The sequence below is a fragment of the Ranitomeya variabilis genome, chromosome 2 (assembly GCF_051348905.1).
Source record: "Ranitomeya variabilis isolate aRanVar5 chromosome 2, aRanVar5.hap1, whole genome shotgun sequence".
Classification (NCBI taxonomy): Eukaryota; Metazoa; Chordata; class Amphibia; order Anura; family Dendrobatidae; genus Ranitomeya; species Ranitomeya variabilis.
This window is the reverse complement of record NC_135233.1, coordinates 818839337-818864295: the sequence shown is the minus strand read 5'-3', so window position 1 is coordinate 818864295 and position 24959 is coordinate 818839337. Positions and strand designations below refer to the sequence as shown.

Here is a 24959-nt window from a genome sequence, read left to right as displayed (position 1 = left end):
TTATGAATTATTTCTCTTCCACAGTTATTGCTTACATGTGATTATATCTCGATTCAATTTGGTACCATTAAGGGGGTTTTCCATTCCTTGAACAACCCCATCTCAATAGCCATTTTATATTATTTAATAACAGCCTATATTCACACCCTGTGCTGTCGCTTTTCCAGCAATGACAGCATTGGATCATCCACGGCTCTGCAGCATCAGAGGCCACTTCACTCTCACTTCCTTCCGCCGAAACTGACAACTGCAAATAGTGAGAGCTGGTGCTCATTTACTTCCTCTGAATGTCAGCTACATCCAAAGGATCGCGAATGAAGCAGCCAGGGACTGACTACAGGGATCACATGAGATAACGTAACATGATCCCAAGACCAGAAATGGCACCAGAGGGCGAGTACAGGCGGCTTATATTTTATAAGGTGGGATATAGCAATTGAGAAGGTGTCGTCTGACAAGTGGATAACTTCTTTACAGTAAATAAACTTCCTTAAGTCAGTGGCTTTGCATTTTTACTTGTGTTTATGCACTTGCCGCTCACTGCACCAGCATCGGAGATTCCTCACAGTACGCGCGCTGTGAAGACTCACAACTTGGTAGTCACATAAAGTAACTGCAGACTTGTACCACAAGGCCGGATAACCCCTTTAATCTATGCACAGTGCTTGATGTTACTCACTTAGGCTGGATTCACAAGTCTAATAAATATGGAGTGTGATCTGATGATAATACCTGGTCAGACCACCGGATCTCCTACATTGACGTAACTCCCTCAGAGGCCATTATGAGCCAGTGGCTCTGGTCTGGAGACATGGCGGTTGGCTCTGGTTTTCTTATTGGAGCACAGTCTATGTTTCACGCACTTATGAAACTGGCCTTACAAGTTACACTCTAGTCATTTGATGATTTTTAGTGATGAGCGAGTGTACTCGTTGCTCGGGTGGTCTCCAGGTATTTATGACTGCTCAGAGATTTAGTTTTCCTCGCAGCTGCTGGATGATTTGCGACTGTTAGACAGTTTGATTACATGTGGGGATTCCCTAGCAACCAGGCAACCCCCACATGTACTCAGCCTGGCTAGTAGCTGTAAATCATTCAGCTGAGGTGATGAAAACTAAATCTCCGAACACTAACAAATACTCGGAGGTAACCCGAGCGTGCTCAGGAAAACCCGAGCGTGCTCGGGATAAACCGAGCAACAAGTACACTCGCTCATCACTAATGATTTTGTTACTGGAAAGTGCCTCAGAACAGTAATCCATTATGACCGTGACTGTAAAATGCTTATAGGAGGAGAGCAATTATAAAACCTTCTGACCTACTTTCATGTGAAACTGAAGGTAAATGGAGTGCATTGCACGCATTGAAAATGGATTGTGACACAAGACTGTCTAGAAGCATTCAGAAAAGCACTTAGTGAGTGGGCACCACCTGCATATAGAATAAATACTAGGGGATCACCACTTGCATACCAAACATAGTAAAATCAAAAAGGAGCAAGTGTATGCAAACAAATTGGGATCACCACAAAATAAGAATTTATACAAAATCCAGCTTTATTCAAGAAACTCCACACTAAGACATAAAAACATATTAAAACAACCCCCTAAAAGTATGACCTGGGGTAATGGGTCCATATAGATCATTGATAGAAATTGTAACATAGCAAATAGCCACTATACAGCCGATATATACATGGAACACAGAACCAAAAATATGCAACACACGGGCATTAAATGGTGCGATGTAATAACACAGATGAAGTAATACACCCTTTACTATTCTATGTCCCACAACAAAAAATCTACAGATAGAAAAACCTAAAATACACTTAGGGGCATAGTGAGCACCGTGTGGCTGCCTAGACCCTAGTATTCAGGTCCCATATTAACTCACCCTACCTGAGGTGATATCGACCTTGAGGAAGACGCTACGGGCGTCGATACGCGTGGGTCACAGCTACGCTACAGCCTGCCAGATATCCACTGAACCAACGCTGCTAGGAGCCCTATTACCGCCTAGGTGTTAGGTAGGGTGAGTTAATATGGGACCTGAATACTAGGGTCTAGGCAGCCACACGGTGCTCACTATGCCCCTAAGTGTATTTTAGGTTTTTCTATCTGTAGATTTTTTGTTGTGGGACATAGAATAGTAAAGGGTGTATTACTTCATCTGTGTTATTACATCGCACCATTTAATGCCCGTGTGTTGCATATTTTTGGTTCTGTGTTCCATGTATATATCGGCTGTATAGTGGCTATTTGCTATGTTACAATTTCTATCAATGATCTATATGGACCCATTACCCCAGGTCATACTTTTAGGGGGTTGTTTTAATATGTTTTTATGTCTTTGTGTGGAGTTTCTTGAATAAAGCTGGATTTTGTATAAATTCTTATTTTGTGGTGATCCCAATTTGTTTGCATACACTTGCTCCTTTTTGATAAGACTGTCTAGAAGTATACAATTCTACATACCCTATTTCGCATTAATATATCATTTGGGAAAATTAATCTAAAAATGAGTTTCCTACCTTTTGTTCCTGAATCTGAGCCTTCACCACTTTATATTCTGCAGATGGTGATTTCTGATTAGCCACAAGCTCCTCCGTGTCTGTGAGCCAGCTCAGGATGGACTCAAGAGCATCTTGAAACCTGCCACAATGGAGAAGTGCTTCTTGAAGCTGTGCGGCACGCTGGGCAACCTGAAAGTACAGAGCTTTCCTTTAGTCACTGATAACAAGGAATAATCTTCACTTACAATCATACCTGAATGAATGATGGCTATTTTTATAAATGAAAGCAGATATAACATTGTTTTTCATGATGTATTCCATTTCTATTTTGCTATGAAAACTTCTCACGGGGTCATGCCAAATTCCAACCTGATAAACTGCATGAAACACCATAAGGCTATGTTCACATGCAGCATTGTAGAAGGATTTTTTTCCTGAGCTTATTCTGCAGAAAATAAGCTGCGTTTTACAGTACCAGTAGATGCTCTGACATTTCAGAAATCTCGTTTGTTATTTTTTTTCCTGATTGGATTTGAGTATTAGCGCATTTTTTTTAAATCTGCAACATGTCAGGCTCAGGCTATGTTCACATTCAATGGTTTTGCAGTGTTTGTTTTTTTTCTGCAGCCAAAACCTGCTCTCTTGGCAGTAAAAATACTACATTCAAAACACAGGTTTACAAGCACTTTACAGTGCTTTTTTTGTGCCGATTACATGTGCAATTGATCTTAAGTATGCGTTTAATAAAAATACGCTTTATTCACCAAAAACTCAGCAAAACAGAGCTGATGCATTTTTTTCAAGTCTTTTTGCACTTTCTCATTGCCTTCTATGGGTGCTGCAAAAACACTGAAAGAATTGACATGTCGCAGATTTAAAAAAAATGCTGCAGTTCTCAAATGCAGTGAGGAAAAAAACACACAAGCGTGTCCATGAGATTTCTGAAATTTTAATGGTATTGAAAAACACAGCATCTTCTATGCATCAAAAAGTGCAGAAAAATGCTGCGTGTGAACATAGCCTCAATACTTTCAGTGTTTTTGCTGTTTTATCACCCATAGAAAGTACTCCTACAAAAAACCCACAGCTAAATCTGTTTTCTTTTGCAGCATTGTTTGGTGAATAAAACTAATTTTGTAGACATGTACTGTAGACAGATCACACGTGTAATCCACAGCAAAAAAGCACAAAAATGCAGCAAAATCTGCATTTTGAATGTAGGATTTTTTACTAGAGAGTAGTGATGAGTGAATATACTTGTTGCTCAGGATTTCTCGAGCACGCTCGGGGGTCCTCCGAGTATTTTTTAGTGCTCGGAGATTTAGTTTTCATTGCCGCAGCTGAATGATTTACATCTGTTAGCCAGCATAAGTACATGTGGGGGTTGCCTGGTTGCTAGGGAATCCCCACATGTAATCAAGCTGGCTAACAGATGTAAATCATTCAGCTGAGGCGAGGAAAACTAAATCTCCGAGCACTTACAAATACTCGGAGGACCCCCGAGCGTGCTCGGGAAATCTCGAGTAACGAGTATATTCTCTCATCACTACTAGAGAGTATATTTTGGCTTCAGAAAAACTCTACGTGTGAACATAGCCTATCATGTCACCATGATGGAGGAGTATTGAGAATTGGTTATGCCCAGACATGAGAAATATTGAGAGCATGGAAAAAGAATAAAAAGCATGGCAGCAAATCACATAATAAAACACTTTAGTAGGCACCTTTTTGTTTAGAGTATTCCACCGCGAGTTTACTTCCTCCAGATCGTGTTCCAAGTTCTGGGTGCTGGTGTTTTTAGCTGCACTTTGCACAAGTCCTTGACCCAACCGGTTCACCTCCTGTACACGAGCTTGAAGAGGCTCAATTTCTTCCTTTTGGAAAGTCTGAGGGTTCAATAAAATACATAAAAATGAAGTGAAGAAAATCTTTTGTCATGAAGATGAATAGTTTCGATTAATTAGTTTGCATTCAACAAGAAAAACAGATTTAAAGGCATTGTCTCAGACAAAATAACTGATCCGAGTGTCAGTGCTCCTTACTCCGATCCTCTCGCATGAAAGAATCACAGCTGTGGAGGAGACCAAGAAATTCATTTCCCCATCTCCTCCATTGCCGGCGTTCTTGGGAATCGCACTGTACTCGGGTGATATCACGCACCCATAGACTTATACGGGTGCGTGCGATCCGACTCAGTGATGCAATCACAGTATGCTTCCAAATCGGAATGAGAATATAATCGCATGTGAGCTGTCCCATAGAGTAACACGGGGCAGAGCGCAATCCCATTTTTTATCAGATTGCACTACTTACTACTTACCCTTTAAATTTGTAGGGAGAGGAATGTCTAATACAATTAGTTAAAGTCCCATAAAAAAAAAGTTTGCCATGGGATGGCCAAAATGTTCACTTTGAGAGGTAAGTACCTTAAAGGGGTATTATCAAGATTGAATGCTATCCCTTATCCTTAGGATAGGGGATAACTTCCCGATCGCTGGGGGTCTGACTGCTCTGACCCCCACTAATCTTGAGAAATGGGGCTCTGAAAAGTCCCGGGTTAAAGTAGTGATGGTTGATCATGTGAATGCATGGTCCATTCATTCTTATGGGAGTTCCAAAGACTAGTCAAACAGTGCGCATGATCGACCATCACTTCATTTACAAAGGGCTTTTCAGAGCCACGGAAGTTATACCCTATCCTATTGATAGGGAATAACTTTTCAACATGAAAACACCTCTTTAATTTTAGAAGTGTAACCTATGTATGAGCAATGCAGTTTACATTTCATATATTCAACATTTGCATATGTCTTGGCACACACGGCATGCACCTGCTGAAAGACAGTATGCTTCATTCCTTTACAAGGTGCTGGTCAACTTCTTTTTATTTTGTACAATCCATTGCTCCATCAATATGAGATAGACCCCTTTAAAGCAAATCTGTGTCTAAATCACCAGAAATGATAGTTTTCAACTGACTGTTGTAATCTGTATGCACAAATGTCTTTTTCAGCAACAGCAAATAATAATATCCCAATATAGGAGAACCGTTCATCTATCCGTTTGAAAAAACTTTTAATTTTATCAAAATAATTGGATCAGATATACTGTACTAAATTCTTCACCTCAATGTACAGTATGTCTCAGGACCAAGGAGAAATAGGCCTGTCCTATGCTAATATGGATGTCCTATGCAATATGTAATAACGAATGTCAGCCAAAAGTGTGCCAAGAGGCTTGAGGACTGTCTATGGGCTCATGGGCAAATGCCATGAGTTGGCCATAAAGCTGGTCACATAGCTCCAAATCAATGTCAAAGGGTGCTCTAACAATCTAGAATGGATGTGTATAATGGGTGAATGGTAGCTACACAGTGAAAATGTGGAGGAAGAGATAGAAATGGGTAAAAATGAAGTAAAAAAAAAAAAAAGGCTAGGGTCACATGACCATTTTTCGCTCATCCAAAAAAATTGGTCCGATTATGCTAATCATGCTCTGACCAAAGTCTGATCAGAGTGTTATCTGATTTTACTGGATGATGAGATGAAAAAAATATGTCTCCATCTTCATCATTCTGTGAAAATCAAACCTGCACTTGGATGTCAATTGAGTGCAGCCCGACATTTTTTTCATGGACTCACTGATTTGCATGGCCGAGAACAATCCAATTTACATATGCAAATTGAGCATGCTGTGACTTTTTTTCCTTAGACAGACTTGGTCTGAGGAAAAAAATCGGACGTATACACGGCGCCATAGACTAACATTGGACTGAGTGTGCGCCGATCTTTTGACGGATTGCACTGTGACCGATAATACAGTCACCTGCACGAGCCTGAAGAAACAGAAGACGTAGAAGAAAGGGATTATTCTTGGTAATACATGCATTATCTCAGAAGACATCTGCTTTTATAAGCAAACAAGTCATTGAAACCAAGAAATCCAGGAAGACATGATGGAAGAGGAGTGATGGGATCATCACAGTCATAAGGGAAGAGGTTGGGTTTTTTGCCATATATTTAATTGGGGCTTTCAAGATGCTTTGTCTGGGGGCTCATAAGTGATGCAAGCTTAGCTAGCCCCCTGGCAAGCTTAGAAGTGTTCCATATCTACCAGCTGCTTTCAAGCTCAAGCATTCAGTATGCGATTGTCATGGATAGCAGAGCAATCATTATCAGTGGGAACAAGCTGAATCGGTCCATTTTTTAAACTGTCAAGGGAACAGTGATATACAGCGATACCAGGAAAGCTATTGGGAGCACGGCACAATTGAGCATAGAAAAAATGTTATATTCAATCAGTCGTCCTTCTTAAGAAGCTCATAGTTGTGAACTGATACTGCGGAGTTTTTGTCCATAGCTTCCAATCAGGTTACACCTTTCATTTTCTTCTGTGAAATGAGAGGTGAAATCTGATTGGTTGCTATCATCACTGCCGTTTGATACCACCACTCCTGCCCCTGAATGTTTTCATTTGGTTATAGGACTTACAGTGAATGGCACAGTTCCCACAGGCAGAACACAGAAACTAGCTCGCTGGAAATGCCACGTAGAATGTTACTGTATGACCAACACTACAGCTAATGTCTGACCGCATCACATTACACTGCTCCTGTGGTCAAAATGACTAAATCCACTAACCACATTGGTGTTCACATAATATGATTGTGTAGTGCACTCACAAAATCCTACGAGAGGTATGAAGCTCCTGGGACCAAGCTCAAATGTTTTAAGTGGTTCCCTCTAAAATATCAGAAATTTGATTAATATCATAAAAACATGTCTCTGCCATAGGACAGAGATCGAGGAAGAAGTATTGGCCTGCACTCTGTCCCAGAGCGAGGTGCTGGTGTCATGGGCCCGAAGACCCTAAATCCACAAAAGTCAAAATTCACCGCACACTCTGTCCTTTTGGTGATGCAAGAAAATAATATTTATTACACTTGGTGACAACAACAAAAACATGCGTAGCGCAGGAAAAAAAAAATATTCTAGAGCAACTATGTTTAATAGTGAAGTTTTGACCTATCCCAGGTCTTATTCAACACGTCGATGGAAAATCCTAGTTAGGTGTAGATGTAGTCTGTAGGGTGGAACCCCAGCTTACATTGGTGTGTGATGAAGGCTGAATAGTCCTTAGAAAGTCGGGGATATAGCAGTATGCTTTAAGTGGTGTGCATGGCAGCGCTCCCGCGCTTGGCCTCCTGCTGCTGGCACGCTAGAAATTTTTTCCTGCGCTGCGCTTGTTTTTGTTGTTGTCATCAAGTATAATAAATATTATTTTCTTGCATCACCAAAAGGACAGAGTGTGCCGTGAATTTTGACTTTTATAGGACAGAGATCAGCAGAATTTATTGGGGAAAAATTGCACTACTTATATTGTCCACTACCAATCAGCTTCTACCAGCAACATTAGCGGCTGGATGTAAACAATACATGCAGTGGCACACCACCTCTCATACATGTCATCGACAGAGCTAACACCACCACTCATACATGTAGCGGCTCATCACCTCTCATGCACAGAGCGGAACACCACCACGCTACCTTCTCAAGGACAGAGGGAACACCACCACTCATGCATATAGCGACACAACCTCTCATGGACAGAGCAGAACACCACCTATCTTGGACAGAGCGGGAACACCATCCATCACTCATGCATATAGAGGCACACCACCTCTCAAACATGTACTGGCACACCACCTCTTATGGACAGTGCCGAACACCACAACTCATACATGTAGCGGCACACCACCTCTCATGGACAGAGCAGAACATCACCACTCATACATGTAGCGGCACACCATCTTTCATACTCGGAACAAAACGCAACCTCCTGTACACGGAGCAGAACACCACCTCTCGTACACAGAGCGGAACACCTCCTCTTGTACATGGAGCGGAACACTATCTCTCATACACAGAGTATAACACCGACTCTCATATACAGAGTATAAAATCACCTCTTGTACAAGGAGCGGAACACCACATCTCGTACATGGAGGGGAACACTATCTCTCATACACGGAGCGAAACACCAACTCTCGTATACAGAGTATAAAATCATCTCTTGTACACGAAGTGGAACACCACCTCTCGAACACGGAGCGGAACACCACTTCTCCTCTCACACATGGAGCGGAACACCATCTCATACACGTAGAGGAACACCACCTCTCATACACGTAGCAGAACACCACCTCTCATACACGTAGCAGAACACCACCTCTCATACACGGAGCGAAACACCACATCTGGAATACGGAGCAGAACACCACTTCTCTCATACATGGAGCAGAACACCACCTCTCATACACGGAGCGGAACACCACCTCTCATACACAAAGTGGAACACCACCTCTTGAACACGGAGCGGAACACCACCTCTTGAACACAGACCGGAACACCACTTCTCCTCTCGTACATGGAGCAAAACACCACCTCTCGAATACGGAGCAGAACACCACTTCTCTCATACACGGAGCAGAACACCACCTCTCATACACAGAGCGGAACACCACCTCTCATACACGGAGCGGAACACCACCTCTCATACACGGAGCGGAACACCACCTCTCATACACGGAGCGGAACACCACCTCTTGAACACGGACCGGAACACCACCTCTTGAACACGGACCGGAACACCACTTCTCCTCTCGTACATGGAGCAAAACGCCTCTCATACATGGAGCAGAACACCACTTCTCGAACACGTAGTGGAACACCACCTCTCTGTCACACTGCAGCTGAAGGGTACTGCAGATCAGCAGATATTCTCTTCAACAGGAGCTGGACTGCAGTAGTTGGCACAAGCCACTAAACAATGTAGAGAGCTACACATTGATATTTAGAGCTGAAGCTGCACTAGGCAGTAAGCCTAAGATGCCCCATAATGCCCATTCACACTCACAATAATCAGCATGGTTCACTTGTTTCTGAGGAAGCATAATAATAACAATAATAATAATAATAATAATAATAAATAAATAATCATAATCATCAATATTAACCTAAGAGATCAATGGGCCGCACGGTGACTCAGTGGTTAGCAATGCAGCCTTGCAGCGCTGGAGTCCTGGGTTCAAATCGCACCAAGGACAACATTTGCAAAAAGTCTGTATGTTCTCCCCATGTTTGCGTGGGTTTCCTCTGGTACTCTGGTTTCCTCCCACATTGCAAAGACATACTGATACGGAATTTAGATTGTGAGCCGCATCAGGGACAGTGATGATAATGTGTGCAACCTGTAAAGTGCTGCAGGATATCTTAACGCTATATAAAAATAAAAATTATTATTATTAAACATTAAAGGAGTTCTCCACTACCATTCCAATCCAGATTAATCAATTCAGGAACCTAATTAAAATTGAAGTAGTGTATACTCACCTTCTGCAGTAGTGCGGCTGTTGTGATGTCGGCACTGGTGTTCCAGGTGAGTGAGGTGACTTGCGTCATGCGCAGGCAGTGGGCACTTGCTAGCTGCAGCCTTTTAGTTTTTCGCCAAAGCAGACATCCACCCAGATGGAACATTTATGAGCTGCAGCTGAAGAGCGGCTACTCATTGGCTGCAGTCGGCAAGTGACACAACAAATCAAGTTACTCTCTAGGAACAGTGGCGCTGTCAAGTTCACCCGCCGCTATTGTGGCACATGTCAGCTGTTCAAAACAGCTGACATGTCCCGGCTTTGATGCGGGCTCAGCGCCGGAAAGCAGGGGATCCGACCTCCGCAGTAAGGCTGCCGTCACACTAGCAGTATTCGGTCAGTATTTTACATCAGTATTTGTAAGCCAAAACCAGGAGTGGAAAAATTAGAGGAAAAGTATAATAGAAACCTATGCACCACTTCTGTATTTATCACCCACTCCTGGTTTTGGCTTACAAATACTGATGTAAACTACTGACTGAATACTGCTAGTGTGACGGCAGCCTAATAGTACGGCGGAGGTCGGGAAGGGGGGGAGGAAAATCAGCAGGAGGTAGATAATAGAGGGGAGAGTTGTAAAAAACTAAAAACTAAAGCATCATTTTAATAAATAGCTGCTTTTGCCACCCCCTGCAAAGGCGCCACCTTGGCGCTGAACCTCCCGATCCTACGGGTAATTATGACCCTGCGGAACTATTTACGTTTGGCTGCTGTGAATGATCGGTCATCGATATAAAAGTAGTAGATAACTCCTTTTAGTATCCTACTTTTCCAGATTACTGTGCTCCAGTGATAATCATAGGAAGCTTTTCTGATATGTAATGCATTAAAATCAGGAGTGATGTCATTTTCTGTTTTGATACATTGCCATAGCAGTATAATAATATAGAGATATGGTCAGATTAACGTAATCTAATTGCTACGTGGCAATGTCTGTGCAGCAAAACATTTTAAGCCTCGAGGCCTTGAGAGAAGGTAGCTGGGTTTAGGAGATTGTCATCCAGAAATCTGGAATTATTATGGTCTGCCTTTACTCAGACATACTGTACTGAATACTGTATTTTTTTGGATTATAAAACGCTCCAGATTGCAAGACGAACCCCAAATTTTGAGAAGAAAAATAGGAAAAATAGGGAATTGGTTTTTTTTTATAAAATGGTGGTGCTTCTTAGAATCCATGAGTCTTAATGCTTAACGAGGTGGTGGCTGCGGTGAAGCGGGGTCCCAGGGTCGCTGCTGGAGAAGGGGTGATGCTGCAGGCCGCAGGCTGGGATGAGGTGGTGTTCCGATGTGCCTTGCGCCGCTGCGGGTGTCCGGTGCTGCAGGGGTGCCCGGCGGTGCTACATGGGTGTCCGATGCTGCTGTGGGGGGCTCTGCCGACATTTTGTGAAAGGCCAGAGCCCCCGCAATACTATGGTCTCATGTGCGGTGGACTCTGGGAAAATGGCCGCCGGGAGGCGGGGCACGCGCAGATGGAGATCTCGGCACCAAGACCTCGGGAGAGGAGATCTGATCTTTCACAAAATGTTGGCAGAGCCACCCACAGCAGCACCGGGCAGCACTGCTGGACATCCCCAAGCGCCGGACACCCACGTAGCACTGCCAGACACCCCCACATCCCAGTCTGCGGCCTGCAGCAATGGTACCGGTAAGGTATATACACATTATAAGACGCATCCCCATTTTCCCCCCAAATATGGGGGGAAAAAATGTGCTTTACAATCTGAAAAATACGGTATATTACTTGCAGAGATCACATACATGGCAGCCCTAGATTGATTTGTACCGAGCTCACAATAGTTTTCTGGCTAGGTGCTATCACAAGTACAACTCCACACCTTATCTTGTAGACATGCAGAGAAATGATCCAAGAGAAAGGTAACTTAGAACGTCACACGCCATTGAGCAAAATAGAAAGTTATGGTGAGGAGTAAACAAAATCCCATTCCCGGGTTGCACCAGCACTGGCTACTTGTTCAACTTTACATCCAAAACTTTAAAATATTCCAATACATGCAATCATTTACAATAGTCCAACACAATATTATGCCCCCAGAAAAATGTATTCTGTTATTAGTATTACCATCCAGGTCTTTTAGCAATGTCTCATGGGGTTTTACTGTATCTAAAAGGCATAAAAAATATTTGTTCAACCACCACCCTTCAGAGCCAAGAGGCTACTCCCTACCTGCAGGTCTCTGCTACCCAAATACTGCATGACCGCATCTGCTTTGTTAACCACCCAATTTATCGAAGGACTGACATGGAAGGAAAACTGAACCTAGTCAAAGTCTCCAAAATCCCATACATCAGTGATCAGTGGGCCAAATAGTAATACTTTGTGAACCCTTAAACCATCCTGATACCATGGAATAGAGAACACCCATGTAAAAAAATGTGAGTTGTCAAATACAAAGAACTAAAAAAACAAGAAAAAATCTATAGAGCAGAGGAAGAATTAACACTTTCAATGCTATATTTTATCACATGCTTTCAGCTTTAGTAAGATTTACATGTGTTCATGAATTTTCTCTAAAGCAATTTGTGATTAAGCCTGCAAGGCTCTTCACATAATGACTTTTCATAGTAAAGCAGGAATGAGGGAAATATATAAGAACAGCCCAACTGGATTTAAGGTTTCATCAAAAATGGAAAGTGTGCTTCATTTATATATAGAAGACTTATATTCTTTATTGTTAAATAAAAAAACAAAACGTCATGGTGACAACTACTACGTGGACGTAAAATAGACTGCAAGAGCTTGTAAGACCGTCAAAGTTAGAATTTTTATTTCAATATCTATATATATAAGCCAGCACCAAATTCCCAAGTGCAGTGGGCTATGTTTCTCTTCAGATCTGCCCAAACATGAACCACTGTGAACTGAATGGGCCTATAGTGTGGCAAAAATTCATCTTAAAAAGGGAACCCGTCACCAGGTTTTTCCCATATAACCTACGGCCACCACCTTTCAGTCCCATTTGCCAGCACTCTATAATGTTGTATTTTTTACCTCAATTCATCCTGCATGGGTGTTGCTAGTCTTCATCCTGCGGCTCCTCTCTTCTTGCGATGCTGTCCTCCTTGTCGGCTTTGTGTAGATGATGCGTCCTACATGTTCCACAAAGTGTTACCCTTTGCACATACATGTCTCTCTGCCCTGCCAAGGTCAGAGCAAAGTACTGTAATGTGCATGCGCCAGCGCTCTTTGACATTTCCCTTGCGCATTACAGTACTTTGCTCTGCCCAGGATGAAGACCAATGACGCCCATTGGACCAGATCACCCTGTAGGTGAGTATAATAAAAGGTGGGGGGGGTTTGCCTCACAGGGCGAATTGCAGTCATATGTACAGTATTACAGAATGCTATCACATGGGGCTGAAAGGTGGTGGCTGTAGGTTATACGTGAAACACCTGGTGACAGATTCCCTCTAAAGGAGTTGTATGGTCAATAGTATCACTTTTATCTACAGGTTGTGTCTGGCAGGTACTTAATGACCTGCACATCCAGGCACAGTCTATTGACAAGAGAAGCTCATACAACTGCTAGTTGTCAGTTTTGGGCAATCCCTACTCGTCAGAATGTTCCCATTACATTAAGCTGATCACAAACTATACCACTGCTGGGATCCCAGCGATCAATTTCAATTAGTGGGAAAATCCACATATAGGCCCTGATTGATCTTGATGAAGAGATAGGGTAGAATGCAAGGCGCCTAATTTAGATGCAAATGCCTCTTAACGAATCAGGCAAGTTGCAAGGTGGCATACACCTAAGTGTGCGCCGCACCACGATCTTACTCCAAGCCTAAGATTTGTGGTGTAGCAAACGCCGCTGCCCTCCATGCCAAAGCTCTGCCCTCTTTGTCAGAGATGGGCAAAAAAGGCATGTAACACCAAAGATAGCAACATTGTTATCGCTCACTGAAAAAAACATTTTGCAACTTTTCAACGTTTTTTCACCAGAATTCTGGTGAAAAAGCTTTGATGAGTCAGGGACTAAGTGCTAAGTTTCTCTGCAGCACCGCCATAGAGCATATAAAGCATTACAGTGTCCATTCCCATCAATGGGTCTGTGTAATAAAGGGCAGGTCTTACAGAGCAAGAATCATTCCTTGTAAAAAAAAAAGAAGAAAAAAAGAAAACATTCTAGCCTAAGATCCAGAAAAGAGACTCACTCCTTATTACCTTGGAATTTGCTAATAGATGTACAATATAAAACTTAACAACTCTTCATTTAAAAACAAAACGTTTGGTGTCTCTTTGCAACCAGTGAGAACAGTTATAACGTGACATATTCTGGGTAGGTGGGGAAGCATAACTGCACATCCATATACTGCAGAGCTTTACCTAAAAGTGTGTATTGTGCTTTTCAGAGCGCGTCACTTAGAAGTGATGGAAAAGTGACGTGGTTGAGTAATAGCTGGTATGTTTTACAATTAAATGTATCCGCTCCTTCCTTCACTTGAGGAACAATAAGGGCTGTGTACAGCATTCCCATCATAGCATTTAGTATGCAGTGAAACAATTTGTGCTAGGCTGTGTTTCTGTAGATGAAAGAACAGAACACACACACAAATTGTTTATATTTCCTAAGAAAAGTTTAAATCTGGCCATTGTGCTGAATCAAAGCCATGAACATGCTCAGCTAAGGGCATTGTTAAAGAGCCACAAACAATGACCACTGTTCCTGACAGCTGGCAGCAATCAGGGCTGGTAGATTGGTGCCATTTATCTGCTGACCATGTAACCTTTCCAAGAAGTCCTTATTAGCATTTAACCAATTGCTATGTGCTAGAAGGTCCTGAGCAGACATCTGTTCAGCACAGCCTGGCTGAGTCCGCAATGACTGGGGATGCACATGTGGATTGTTTGACATCTGAATAGTTTACTGAAAATAGCTGCTATGTGAAACATGAGGGTCCGAATAACATCCCCTTCTATACTGTTTTAGCAGGACATGCAGTACTAACCCTAAGCCCCTTATTTACAGCTTGGTGGAGAACATCTACATAAACGCATGGGCCATCAGTGACAGAATATCTCTAATTACCTTTGAACACAAACATTCAGTGGATGCTTGCCCTTTGTGTAATTCTTTGGTCCGAAATTTATGATCCCTCATAGGAATAGTTTTAGGGTGCATCACCGTACATTTATGACGTGCAGAAGAACTCAGCACACCCAAGGATCCTGCACGTGCCATCTTGATATGTTTAAGATCAGGCCTTGGAAGATCCACATCGCAATTGCTACCACTTGAGGAAGAATTAACTCCATTGTAAACACCCAAGCCATTAGACACATAGTCTACCTGATGTTTCCTCCTGACTTGGCCATACATGTAACTCTGATCACCTTCATCAAACAAGTTAAAGCTATCCTCCAGATGAAAACACTCCTCACAGGGAATAGAGCATTCACTATCCAAATCCATGTCAGAATTAAGGGCACTGTGGCATTCGGGGCTCTTGGGATCTGTAATATTACAAGCAATCAGGCTAAAATCTAAGTTGTTCTGGACTTTTGCATATAAAAGGAAAGGAGAATGTTGGGCACAGTCAGAAATCTCAGGATATAACTGGTCCACCATGTTTCTACTTTCTTCACAAGGCAAAGAAACTTCTGGCCCTTCAAGATCTGTAACAGTGGGATCTGCTTTTTCATCTCCATCAGCTTGGGGACTGCACAACCCAGAGTCATCCTCTGATGTTAAAGAATGTGTCTCCTTTCTAGATGTATTCAACGTATCACTTGTAGGACTTTCAACATAAGAGCCTTCATTTCTACTGACATAGTCTGCTAAATTCACAGGTACAAAAATCCTCCAGGATCTCCGATGCTCCCTCTTGTCTGTTTTATGTCTATTCCTGGTTCCTCCACCGGGGCGGTTGATCTCTCTATTAAGTTTGAGGGCATCAAAAATCATTTTCTCATCCAGTTTGCTAGGTTCCAAATCCCGATTTCTGATTTCGCTGTTACACGCGAGGACCCCATTGCTGCACAAAGTGCTGCTGTCCAGCGTTCTATTGCTATAAGGCAAGGTACGATCTGTAAAATGCCGTGAGGTAAGGCTTCCTTTACTACCAGAGTCAATCTGTTCATTTAACCGCACAGTGTCATAAATGGACCTCTGGGGGACATAACAATCTTCAATGTTTAGATCCTCTTCCTCTGCCTTCCCAACACATGTCGGATTTTGTCTCAGACAATCTGGCCTGCTTAATGGCTTACCCATACTGTTACAAGTGCAATGGCATATAAAAGAAAAAGAAAAAAAAAAATTAGACAAATTTTAAAATTTGTGAAATGATAAATAACTCAAAACATTTTTTAGATCTGATGTGGCTCCATTCACTATTCATATTAAATATACTAAGCAAAAACCGCAAGGTGCTCCATTCATGGTCCATGCCATGCAGTCCCTCTTTTGGCAGAACTTGCAGGTTATGGCACGTATCCACAAATGAAACCATTCAAAGCATTGCGTAACATGACGGCTGGGAGATCCCAATCCTGTGCAGATAACTGGTTAACTGTAATCCATTTAATGGCTTGTATGAAGTAGCCGGCAAGAGGCAGGGCAGCGTTTTAAGAAAATGTCTATAACCAGTGCCATGCGAGGGACGTGCAGAGGAGCAAAGTAAAACCTTTATCCGGAGTCATCAGTTAATTCCTCTTTGGCAACAGTCTTTGATGATTACTTGCTGAACACTTCTACGTCCCGGGGTCTTTATATTAGTCTTCCCATAAAAAGACCTGTTGGCAAATAGCACAGCTCCTGTATGGAAGAGTACCGTGAGATCTCCTTGTAACACCAGAAAAGCAGCAGCATCTATTTCCGCAGAAGGCACGAAGTAATATCAAATATTCACAGTTTAATCCCTGAAGCCAACAAAGTAGAAGAAATCCAAACTACGCAGATGGGGACGTGCTGCTCTGTACAATCCAGTGTCTGATCAGCTGTGCAGCTCTTGTCTGGCTTCTCCTGAACTGACAGGCAACCTCCTCGCAGTGAGCCCGAAGAAACGCCCTTCTGATTCCTTCAGCAACATCTGCTCCTAGCCCATTCCTGCTCCCAGCTATTATGCTATTGGTAGGTGACTGACCTCTTGGCACTGCCCGTATGTTTCATGCCCTACACCGCCCCAATTTGCTGCCACTATTTACTTTGTGCTAAGTAGGCGGCCTGAACAATACCTGGAGATTGAGGCATGGCCGAGCTGCTGATTGCTGACAGGTCAATGTAAACCTACACCACCACCTACACACATCAAAGAGGGAATTGTACGTTCACGTGGAAGCAGCTACTCACTACTGGCTTTACAGCAGAGCCAAAGACATAAAATCAGGAGACAGGACAGAAGCGATTCGTAAATGTACTCCTAAAGACAAGTAGCATCTATCTGCAAATGACAACTTATTACGTACATACTACAAATATAAAGATATCACATATTAAAGGGAATCCGTCACTAGGTTTTTGTTACCACATCTGAGACCCTGAATCCAGTGATATAATTGGGCTTCTTCCTGCAATTGTGATAAAATCACTATTTTATCTGCTGCAGATTTACCAGGTATTTAAATGCTGAGCTTGGTATAACTACGCCCACATCACTGAATGCCAGCTTTCTATGTACTCTGTGCATAGGCAGAAAGCTGCCAATCGGTGGGGGTATACAGAGCTCATGAATATACTTCACCACCCGCTAGCAGGTTTTTTAGTCCTCTAGTGATAATCTCCTGCTGATAAAACAGTGGTTTTTACAAAAAACTATAGCAAACAGCCCAATACTGTAAGTGACACAGTACTGGAATCAGAGTCTCTGTGTTATGCTGCTTTCAGATTAGGTGACACAAAGATGATGACATGTTCACTTTAAATGTAAAATAACACAAACGTTACCCTATACTACGTAAAGGGGTTTTCCCACAAAAAAAAAAAGATGATTTTAATCAATAGATCTATTCTTGAAATAACAATAATTTCCACAATTGGATGTGTTTAAATAAACTATTCCTGTGCTGAGATAATCTTATAAATGTGCCCCTGCTGTGTATTGTATAATGGCCGTCTCTGACCATGCAGGGACATGGTCTGATCATACCACATCTCCTGGGCAGGGGAGGAAGCAAAAGAGAGTATATAGATATTACAGCACGGGAGTGCAGCCGATTCTTTTTGTGAGGCAAAACATTTCCCTCCCTGTTTTAAAACAATGTTTTACTTCAAAGAAAGAATCAGCTGCGATTCCCTGCAGTTATATCTGTATACTTTATTTCTCCCCCCTGCCCAGAAGATGTGGTATGATCAGACCATGTTCCTGTACTGTACAGTAAGACACAGCCATTACACAGTACACAGCAGGGACACATTTATAAGATAATCTCAGCACAGGAACATTTCATTAACACATCCAATTGTGGAAATTATTATTATTCCAAGATCTATTGATTAAAATCAACTTTTGTTCGTTGGAAGCCCCTTTAAGTATCTTGAAACAGATCTGACCTAGGCTGAAGTAAATGGATGAAAATCTGACCATAGTGACTCATCATAAATTCCATAAATTACATTAAAACAGTGAGTCTCCATCTATGAACACACTGGAAAACATTGATTAAAGTTATGGATAAGCTCCTATTTTTTGGCTCTATCAGGTAACATGCACTGCAGACAAAAATCAACATTTAGACCTGGATTATATCTAGTAGATGTTACTGATAACAGTGGCCACATTATTACAGGTATGAAAAATATTATATTTAATATTATACTAAATATATACATTGCTCAAAAGAATAAAGGGAACACTTAAACAACAGAATATATCTCCAAGTAAATAAAACTTCTGTGAGATGAAACTGTCCACTTAGGAAGCAACACTGTTTGACAATCAATTTCACATGCTGTTGTGCAAATGAAATAGACAACAGATGGAAATTATTAGCAATTATCAAGCCACAATAAAGGAGTGCTTCTGCAGGTGGGGACCACAGACCACATCTCAGTAGTCAGTACCAATGCTTTCTGGCTGATGTTTTGGTCACTTTGAATGTTGGTTGTGCTTTCACACTCGTGGTAACATGAGACGGACTCTACAACCCACACAAGTGGCTCAGGTAGTGCAGCTCATCCAGGATGGCACATCAATGCAAGCTGTGACAAGAAGGTTTGCTGTGTCTGTCAGCGTAGTGTCCAGAGGCTGGAAGCGCTACCAGGAGACAGGCCAGTACACCAGGAGACGTGGAGGGGGCCATAGGAGGGCAACAAGCCAGCAGCAGGACAGCTACCTCAGCCTTTGTGCAAGGAGAAACAGGAGAAGCACTGCCAGACACCTGCAAAATGACCTCCAGCAGGCCACAAATGTGCATGTGTCTGCACAAACTGTTAGAAACCAACTCCATGAGGATGGTCTGAGTGCCCGATGTCCACAGATGGGAGTTGTGCTCACAACCCAACACCATGTAGGACGCTTGGCATTTGCCACAGAACACCAGGATTGACAAACTTGCCACTGGCGCCCTGTACTCTTCACAGATGAAAGCAGGTTCACACTGAGCACATGTGACAGACGTGACAGAGTCTGGAGATGCCGTGGAGAGCGATCTGCTGCCTGCAACATCCTGCAGCATGAAAGGTATGGCAATGGGTCAGTATAGTAATGGTGTGGGGTGGCATTTCTTTGGAGGGCTGCACAGCCCTCCATGTGCTCACCAGAGGCAGCCTGACTGCCATTAGGTACTGAGATGAGATCCTCAGACCCCTTGTGAGACCATATGCTGGTGCGGTTGGCCCTGGGTTCCTCCTAATGCAGGACAATGCCAGATCTCATGTGCCTGGAGTGTGTCAGCAGTTTCTGCAAGATGAAGTCATTGATGCTATGGACTGGCCTGCCCGTTCCCCAGACCTGAATTCGATTGAACCCATCTAGGACATCATGTCTCGCACCATCTACGAACATCACATTGCACCACAGACTGTCCAGGAGTTGGCAGATGCTTTAGTCCAGGTCTGGGAGATCCCTCAGGCGATTATCTGCTACCTCATCAGGAGCATGCCCAGATGTTGTAGGGAGGTCATACAGGCACGTGGAGGCCACATACACTACTGAGCATCATTTCCTTGTTTTAAGGCATTTCCACTGTAGTTGGATCAGCCTGTAACTTCATTTTCCACTTTGATTTTGAGCATCATTCCAACTCCAGACCTCAGTGGGATATTAGTTGTGAATTACAATGATAATTTTTAGGTTTTATTGTTCGCAACACATTCCACTATGTAATGAATAAAGATTTACAACTGGAATATTTCATTCAGCGATAACTAGGATGTGGAATTTTAGTGTTCCCTTTATTTTTTTGAGAAGTATATATACAACCCCTGGCAAAAATTATGGAATTACAGGCCTTGGAGGATGTTCATTCAGTTGTTTAATTGTGTAGAAAAAAGCAGATCACAGACATGGCACAAAACTAAAGTCATTTCAAATGGCAACTTTCTGGCTTTAAGAAACACTAAAAGAAATCAAGAACAAAAAATGTGGTAGCCAGTAATGATTACTTTTTTTTAATCAAGCATAGGTAAAAAATTATGGAATCACTCAATTCTGAGGAAAAAATTATGGAATCATGAAAAACAAACAAAAAAACACTCCAAAACATCACTAGATTTTGTTGCACCACCTCTGGCTTTTATAACAGCTTGCAGTCTCTGAGGCATGGACTTAATGAGTGTACTCTTCATCAATCTGGTTCCAACTTTCTCTGATTGCTATTGCCAGATCAGCTTTGCAGGTTGGAGCCTTGTCATGGACCATTTTCTTCAACTTCCACCAAAGGTTTTCAATTGGATTGAGATCCGGACTATTTGCAGGCCATGACATTGACCTTATGTGTCTTTTTTCAAGGAATGTTTTCACAGTTTTGTTCTATGGCAGGATGCATTATCATCTTGAAAAGTGATTTCATCATCCCCAAACATCCTTTCAACTGATGGGATAAGAAGTGTCCAAAATATCAACATAAATTGTGCATTTATTGAAGATATAATGACAGCCATCTCCCCAGTGCCTTTACCTGAGATGCAGCCCCATATCATCAATGACGGTGGAAATTTGCATGTTCTCTTCAGGCAGTCATCTTTATAAATCTAATTGGAACGGCACCAAAAAAAAGTTCCTGCATCATCACCTTGCCCAATGCAGATTAGCGATTCATCACTGAATATGACTTCCATCCAGTCATCCACAGTCCACGATGGCTTTTCCTTAGCCCATTATAACCTTGTTTTTTTCTGTTTAGGTGTTAATGATGGCTTTCGTTTAGCTTTTCTGTATGTAAATCCCATTTCCTTTAGGCGGTTTCTAACAGTTCGGTAACAGACGTTGACTCCAGTTTCCACCCATTCGTTCCTCATTTGTTTTGTTGTGCATTTCCTGTTTTGGACACATATTACTTTAAGTTTGCGGTCTTGACGCTTTGATGTCTTCCTTGGTCTACCAGTATGTTTGCCTTTAATAACCTTCCCATGTTATTTGTATTTGGTTTGGATTTTAGACACAGCTGACTGTGAACAACCAACATCTTTTCCAACATTGCGTGATGATTTACCCTCTTTTAAGAGTTTGATAATCCTCTCCTATGTTTCAATTGACATCTCTCGTGTTGGATCCATGATTCATGTCAGTCCACTTGGTGCAACAGCTCTCCATGGTGTGATCACTCCTTTTTAGATGCAGACTAACAAGCAGATCTAATTTGATGCAGGTGTTAGTTTTGGGTATGAAAATTTACAGGGTGATTCCATAATTTTTTCCTCAGAATTGAGTGACTCCATAATTTTTCCCCTATGCTTGGTTAAAAAAAAGTAACCATTACTGACTACCACATTTTTTGTTCTTGATTTTTTTTTAGTGCTTCTTAAAGCCAGAAAGTTACCATTTGAAATGACTTTAGTTTTGTGCCATGTCTGTGATTTGCTTTTTTTCCACAAAATTTAACAACTGAATGAACATCCTCCAAGGCTGGTGATTCCATAATTTTTGCCAGGGGTTGTATACTGCTCTGGCAAAAATTAAGAGACCACTGCAAAATTTTCAGTTTGTCTGATTTTTCTCTTTATAGATATATTTTTGAGTAAAATGTAAATTTTTCTTTTATTCTATAAACTACTGACATGTCTCCGAAGTTCCAAGCAATAAATTTTGTATTTATTTTCTGAAAATGAGAAATGGTCAAAATAAGAAAAAAATGCATTGCTTGCAGACCTCAATTAATGCCCAAAAAAACAAGTTCATAGCCAGTTAGAAACAACAATACTAATGTTTTAACTCAGGAAGAGTTCAGAAATCAATATTTTGTGGAATACCCATGATTTTTAATCACAGCTGTCATGCATCTTGGCATGCTTTCCACCAGTCTTTCACACTGCGTTTGGGTGACATTATGCCACTCCTGGTACAAAAATGTAAGCACTTCTTCTTTGATGGCTTGTGACTATCCATCTTCCTCTTGATTGCATTCCAGAGGTTTTCAATGTGGTTCAGGTCTGGAGCTTTGGCTGGCCATGACAGGGATTTGATGTGGTGGTCCTTCATCCACACCTTGATTGACCTAGCTGTGTGGCATGGTGCAATGTCCTGCTGGAAAAAAACAGTCCTCAGAGTTGGGGAACATTGTCTGAGCAGAAGGAATCAACTGTTTTCCAGGATAACCTTGTATGCAGCTTGATTCATACGTTCTTCACAAAGAACAACCTGCCCAATTCCAGCCTTGCTGGTGCATCCCCAGATCATCACCGATCCTCCACCAAATTTCCCCATAGGGGTGGAGCCGCATATTCATTACTGTAATGAGCGGTAACGGTGACCGTGCAGTACAGCAAGAAGCAGCAGCGCCGGGAAGCAGGGACTGCACCGCACCAGGAGCAGGTGAGTATAACGGGGAGGTGAGCGCAGTGCTGCAAAATATTCACCTGCTCCTCGATCCGGCGCCGCTCCATCTTCAGCGTCTTCTGCAGTGACGCTCAGTGCAGAAGACTCTGAAGATGGAGCGGCGCCGGAACGTGGAGCAGGTGAATATAGCAAGTGCCGAGAGCCTGAGCGACGGAGAGCTGAGTATGTTTTTTTTTTTTTTTATCGCAGCAACAGCAAATGGGGCAAGTGTCTGTATGAAGCATCTTATGGGGCCATAACGTTTGTGCAGCACTATATGGGGCAAGTGTCTGTATGGGGCCATAACGTTTGTGCAGCACTATATGGGGCAAGTGTCTGTATGGGGCCATAACGTTTGTGCAGCACTATATGGGGCAAGTGTCTGTATGGAGCATCTTATGGGGCCATACCATTTGTGCAGCACTATATGAGGCAAGTGTCTGTATGGAGCATCTTATGGGGCCATAATCAACGTTTGTGCAGCATTATATAGGACAAATGTATGTATGGAGTATCTTATGGGGCCATAACGTTTGTGCAGCACTATATGGGGCAAATATCTTTATGGAGCATCTTATGGGGCCATAATCAACATTTGTGCACCATTATATTGGGCAAATGTGTCTATGGAGCATCTTACGGGGCCATCATTAACCTTTATGCAGGATTATATGGGGCATATTTTAATATGAAGCATCTTATGGGGCCATCATAAACTTTATGGAGCATTATATGGGGCTCCTGATTCAATATGGATATTCAAAAACACTTAACCTACTGATGTCTCGATTAATTTTACTTTTATTGGTATCTATTTTTACTTTTGACATTTACCGGTAGCTGCTGCATTTTCCACCAGTCATTAAGTTGTCCCAGTTTTTTGTGGCAAAATTTGGGGGGTCGGCTTATACTCGGGTCGGCTTATACTCGAGTATATATGGTGTGTTTGTATATATATATATATATATATATATATATATATATATATATACCGTATTTTCCGGCGTATAAGACAACTTTTTAACCCCTAAAAATTGTCCCAAAAGTCGGGGGTCGCCAGGTACGTCGTGTGCAGGGAGCGATCCTGGATGTTCCCAGGGTCTGAAGGAGAGGAGACTCTCCTTCAGGCCCTGGGATCCATATTCATGTAAAAAATAAAGAATAAAAATAAAAAATATGGATATACTCACCCCTCCGACGAACCCTGGCTGTCACCGCTGCAAGCGTCTACCTCCGTTCCTAAGAATGCAGAGAGTGAAGGACCTTCGATGACGTCGCGGTCAGGTGAAAGTAAATATTTGCTCAGACACTCATATTTAAGTCACATGCTGTCCATTTCCTTGTGATCCTCCTTGAGATGGTTCTACCCCTTCATTGGAGGCCAGCTGTGTTTAATTAAACTGATAGGACTTGATTTGGAAAGGCACACACCTGTCTATATAAGACCTCACAGCTCACAGTGCATTTCAGACCAAATGAGAATCATGAGGTCAAAGGAACTGGCCAGGGAGCTCAGAGACAGAATTGTGGCAAGGCACAGATCTGGCCAAGATTACAAAAGAATTTCTGCAGTACTCAACGTTCCTAACTGCACAGTAGCCTCCATGATCCTTAAATGGAAGAAGTTTGGGACCACCAGAATTCTTCCCAGACCTGGCCATCCAGCCAAACTGAGCAATCGTGGGAGAAGAGTCTTGGTGAGAGAGGTAAAGAAGAACTTCATGATCACTATGGCTGAGCTCCAGAGATGCAGTAGGGAGATAGGAGAAAGATCTACAAAGTCAACTATCACTGCATCCCTCCACCATTCAGGCCTTTATGGCAGAGTGGCGCGACTGGAAGCCTCTGCTCAGTGCAAGACATATGAAAGCCCGCATAGTGTTTGCTAAAAAACACATGAAAGATTCCCAAACTATTAGAAATAAGATTCTGTGGTCTGATGAGACGAAGATAGACCTTTTTGGTGATAATTCTAAGTGGAATGTGTGGAGAAAACCATGTACTGCTCATCACCTGACCAATACAATCTCAACAGTGAAACATAATGGTGGCAGCATCATGCTATGGGGGTGGAGA

At 42.3% G+C, this 24959-nt stretch overlaps 1 protein-coding gene across 1 annotated transcript in view; it reads right to left on the bottom strand.

Annotated features, from left to right (window-relative positions):
- DST (dystonin) overlaps positions 1 to 24959 on the bottom strand; it is a 745723-nt gene that overhangs the window by 97604 nt on the left and 623160 nt on the right. Inside the window, exons 61-62 of the mRNA XM_077290007.1 lie at positions 4240 to 4401; positions 2534 to 2704 (exon numbers count right to left, since the gene is read on the bottom strand). Of these exons, the coding sequence (XP_077146122.1) occupies positions 2534 to 2704; positions 4240 to 4401 (333 nt within the window). The remainder of the gene's footprint in view (positions 1 to 2533; positions 2705 to 4239; positions 4402 to 24959) is intronic.